This window comes from Pygoscelis adeliae, unplaced genomic scaffold (assembly GCF_000699105.1).
Source record: "Pygoscelis adeliae isolate BGI_AS28 unplaced genomic scaffold, ASM69910v1 Scaffold188, whole genome shotgun sequence".
NCBI lineage: Eukaryota > Metazoa > Chordata > Aves > Sphenisciformes > Spheniscidae > Pygoscelis > Pygoscelis adeliae.
The window spans coordinates 318,488-323,269 of NW_008825304.1; the positions used below are offsets into that span (position 1 = coordinate 318,488).

At 42.6% G+C, this 4,782-nt stretch overlaps 1 protein-coding gene across 1 annotated transcript in view; it reads right to left on the bottom strand.

The window, feature by feature from the left end:
* Nucleotides 1-1,654: 1,654 nt before the first annotated feature.
* XRN2 (5'-3' exoribonuclease 2) overlaps nucleotides 1,655-4,782 on the bottom strand; it is a 53,276-nt gene continuing 50,148 nt past the window's right edge. Inside the window, exon 32 of the mRNA XM_009330131.1 lies at nucleotides 1,655-1,794. Coding sequence (XP_009328406.1) covers nucleotides 1,732-1,794 — 63 coding nt within the window. The 3' untranslated portion in view covers nucleotides 1,655-1,731. The remainder of the gene's footprint in view (nucleotides 1,795-4,782) is intronic.

Sequence of the window (4,782 nt, forward strand, 5' to 3'; positions counted from 1 at the left end):
GGACAGGCTCTGCTCGGGAACGCCAGCCAGCTTGGAGACTCGCAGCCGCCAGCCAAGGGGGTGAAGAGCTGGGCGAGGGGAAACCTGCAGGGACAAGCCCTTCCCAAAGCGGCCCCCCAGAATGTTTATCCGGCCCCATTTTCATACCCCCCACCCCCAAACACAGGGAGCGAGGGACAAAAGCCCCCTCGCACCCCAGGTTCCTCCTCGGGAGCAGGGGGCACCTTCGGCGGTGCAAGGATGAGCTACCCAGCTCCTTCCTCCAGCCTCACACTCAACCACCGCATTTGCATGAAAATTCACGCTCGCTGCCGGTTTTGTTCTGCTCGAAACGCAAAATTACTTTTTTAAGACCCAAATATTTTCCGGGGAGAGGGAGAAGGCCATTGGCGAGGGCTGATGGCGTTTCCCAGCGCCGGGCAGGATGGCAACTCTTTGCATTACAATGAAGGATTCTGCTCCACCCTCAATCACTTGAAAATAATGAATCCAGTTTCATGATTTCTTCCTCCCAAGGTTACGTTGGTCCGGTCTTTTTCCTCGCCGCTGGTGATTAACATCTGGGCCCTCGAAGGAAGGGCCTGAAAAACTACTCAGGGGAGCGCCGTGCCTTGCAACCTTGCGCAGGGGCGACAGCAAAGCGTTGAAGTTTAGTGATGTATATGATACATGTGTTTAATGGAAGAGTCCAAGCGCGGCACAAGGGGAAGACGTTATGTTAGCATTAACGCTGCTCACTTAACTGGATGCTCTCGTCGTTTTTTTTTTTTTTTGATTAAACAAAGATTTTTAAACGCTACCGTAGAGGCTGCGTGGAATTATTTTCCAATGAATTAATATAAATGTGTGCACAGAGGTATAGATAAAAGATACAAACGCGTTCTGGAGGGGGTTAGAAAGAAGCCACTCGATACCGCTCAGAATTTCAAAAGCCACTTTATAAAGCAAATAAAAATATTTACTGATTTGGTACACTCACATGGAAAATCCCTAGAAAGAGTGCTAAAAATGAATGGAAACTCTGTACTTTGCAGCTATTTTAAATTATATATCAAAACAGACAAATACACCTTCCGTGCTTGTTTATGTTACAATAACAAAGTCAAAAACAGGCACAAGTTGTAAAAGTTGAAATGTTTTACTTCAAAGTCCAAAAAAAATCTCCTCTCTTTGTGAGAAATTCAAGGAAGCATCTGACAAGGAATACCGACAGACGTGTCTTTAAACACCGTGCTCCGCAGGCTGCCTGCTGTGTCTTCCCCGAGAGTTAATAAAATCCGATTTCTATGCATTCTTTAAAACTCCGTGTCCGTTTTCAGGCTCTTATGTGTGAAGTAAATGACGTTTGGAGTTCAGATTGACAGGCACAGCTAAGCACAGCTTGTATATGTAGTAAAGACAAAACAGCACTCCTACCTCATCAAATGTCTCACAGGCAAATTAGCAAGTCTAGTTTACTCGTGTTTTGCAATACGCTATTTCCAAGCGACATAGCCCCCCACAAAAAAAATAATCAGTTTGGTACGAAATGTGCACATTTAAAACAAGTATCATAGTTTAAAAACTACAGGGGAGTTTAAGGATTCCATTTTCCCCCCCCAATTAATTAAAAGAACAAGAACAAAAACCCCAGACATTTTCTATACTTAAAAAAAAAAACAAACCCAAAAACAACCCAACAACAAAATTAACCCCCAACACACACACACAAAAAAAAAAAACAGTCAAGAGCTAATTCCAGCTGTATCTTCCTGAGGGAGGTGGTAGCGGGTAGGGCCTCCCGGGGCCATATGCCTACAAACAAACAGAAGCAAGCATTTATTTTTTGGATTAACATCACAGTACACAAGTTAGCCGAGCTTCAGGCGCCATACAAAAATGAAACAATGCATCCTTTGCACAGAAAGGTACCACAGGCAGAGCTGAACGTCCCTCCACGGCGTTTACAGATGCTCTCCTGGAAACACAAGCTTTAACTTCCACCAACGGAGAGCGGCTCTGCACAGCACCGGCCTCAGCTTCCAGCTGTACCGAGGGAGTTCTACATTGGAAATACGCTGGCCAAAAGACAGCGCTGAGGACAAGTTATTTCCCAGCTGTAACACCTCTGCGTGTTCTTTGCTTTCAGCAATGCTGGAAGCAAAGAGGTACAAAAACATTAAAGCCACGCACATGCACACGTTCAGGCACACCTGGAGGGCAGATCTGAAATGCAGATTTTTAATTCCTACAGAAACGTGGGCTTTGCAGTACGTTTCCTTTATCTGCTTTACACAGGGTAATGATGTAAATGTCATTTTTGTGGACTACAGTATCAATTTGAGATGTGCGATGCCTGTATGCTGTTAGCAGGATTAGTCAGGCTTACTTTTTTAGAGGAAAAAAAAATTTCCCTCAACTACCAGATTTCTGCTGTAGTTGTAAGCAATCTTATGCTAAAGCAAGGCAGACATTTTTACAGGTAAGTATTTTAAGGAAAAAAAATAAATTATTTGTTACAGAAGCAGCATTTTCCAGCACTTATTCGCTTTAAATAATAGGTGAAAGATGCCTAAATGCCACCTTGGAAATCATTCCCAATCAGATACATTTTTGTATTTAAATTTAGATGAGGCATTCTGTACATCAACTATCCAGTGAAAAAGTCTGTCGGAAAATTTCATAAAAAGTCCCCTTGAAACATGTAAAATTATTTCAAAACCTGACATACTGCAGAGACCAGAAAGTTAATTAAATGTGATGCACTAACGACAGCTATAGGGCTTGCTTTGTTTGTTTCGTACTTGGAGGGTTTTTTTGGTGGGTAGGGGAAGAGGGGCTTCCTTTTATTTCTTTGAGAGAGAAATCCAGCTTTACCCCATCCTACGGGGGCTCAGAGAGCGTCGCGGAAACCGAAGAGGCAGCGAGCAAACCTGTGACGGGGGAGGTTGGCTTCAGCCTGCTTGTGTCAGGCCGTCAAAAACCACTTTCTGAACAGAAACCGACTTGTTACACCCTGTTTTTAAAGGGGTCTGAAAGAGACGTGCAAGGCTACGCTGTTGCCACTATCAGGAAGGTTTTACGTTTGTTTTCGGGTTTGATTGTAATCAATTAAAAAAGGAAACAAGTTGACTATATCCCTTAAAAAAAAATCCTTCCAGTGACATAAATAGCAGCAGCCCCTGTACAGAACTACAGTTGAGAGGTCTTGTAAGAGCTGCACAAGACATTTGTCTGGACATCCAGTTGTGTATTACTACAGACTAAAATAAAAGTGTCAAACACCTGCACAACACGAGCAAGTTTATTCTTTAGTTTTCTGGAACAGCTGGAAGACACCAAACAAATACCCACTACCACAGAGCAACCCATATCCATGGCAGTTGCATTAATTTTGTAAGCACTTTGTAGCAGCGCGTTTATTAACCTCTTCAGACCATGTTCTGTATGCTGTAAAAAAAGAATGCAGAGGTGAAAGGGACCAAAGATAATTATTTATGCTGCTATGTGTCACCACTTCCACTTGAATCCCTTTTCAAGGCTTTAAAGCTTTGAAATTTACAGGCAGCAATGCTAGATTCAATTATTGGTTTTGCATCCTAAACCCTTTAAGGTAGCTTCTAATTTTACTCCAGTGCTGTCAGCCCCTAGGAAATAATGACATCTGAAAGTTCATTTAAAAATAAACAAAAAAAAAAAGAAAAAGAAAGAGAAAAAAAGGAGGCAACAAAAATTTAAAAGGAGATAAAACACAGTTGGAAAGCAATACAACTGCAAAGGAAATTTTTTAAGGAAGCAAATTTACTTGATCCTTAATAACGATCGTGTATGTGAATACAAATAAACCTGTCGTCACCACCCAGTTTTAACTTCGTTTCATGACCCAGCAGACAGGCGAAATACGTTTTGGGCAAGACTGCAATATCACCAAACAGCAGTATGCCTCCTATTTAATCATTCAGGTGGCAAACAGCTGGAGAGCTGCGAGGGCAGAGGTTTTCTGTCACTGCCAGGCTGTAGATGTCCACGATGCTCTGAGACCCCAGAGTTATGAGACACCTTCCCGAATGTGAACTAACAGGGGACGCCCTCCCTGACGCTGCAACCATTTCTGGAAGACAATTCCTGTTCACCTTTGTGATTCCAGCTGTAGCTGTTACACATGAAGATTTAAGGTCGCGAATGAACTAGTTTACGCACTGATTCCTTTTGCAAATATATCCACCTACGCTACCCAGGATAAAGGGTAGAGCAGAGTATGGTGTAGCAGACAGACTTTTTTCAAGTATCGATTTTCCAGCCCTAATTAAATACCACCCAGACTCCACCAGCATCAAAATCCTCCACTGATTTTTCTACATTATTACAGCGGCCCCTGTTATGGATTAGTGCAATTATGCATTTATTCCTTTGTCTCCAGTGTTTTGGGTAAACCTGTGTAACACAAAATGAAAGATTTTTGAAAACTGATCCTATCAATACACCTCATCCAAATTTGAAACATACTTAAAAAAAAAAAACCCTAACCACTGGGGACTAGTTGGGCAGCACAGCCAGGATTCAAGCCCCACTGTTTCCCCATTAAGCCTAATGTGATCATAACCTACGCTGTCTAATTTTGCTTACAGCCAAAACCAGTCCTGGAAGGATTTGTACTGGTAACGCCTCCACGCTATACTTGGAGCAAGAGTACACGGTGGCATACTTGCCTCTCTTTTTCCCCTGTTTCTTGCTGCAACACCAATACAACTGAACGAGCTGAAGACAATTCTTACTTCAGTCTTAAAAGCCTCCTCTGCACTA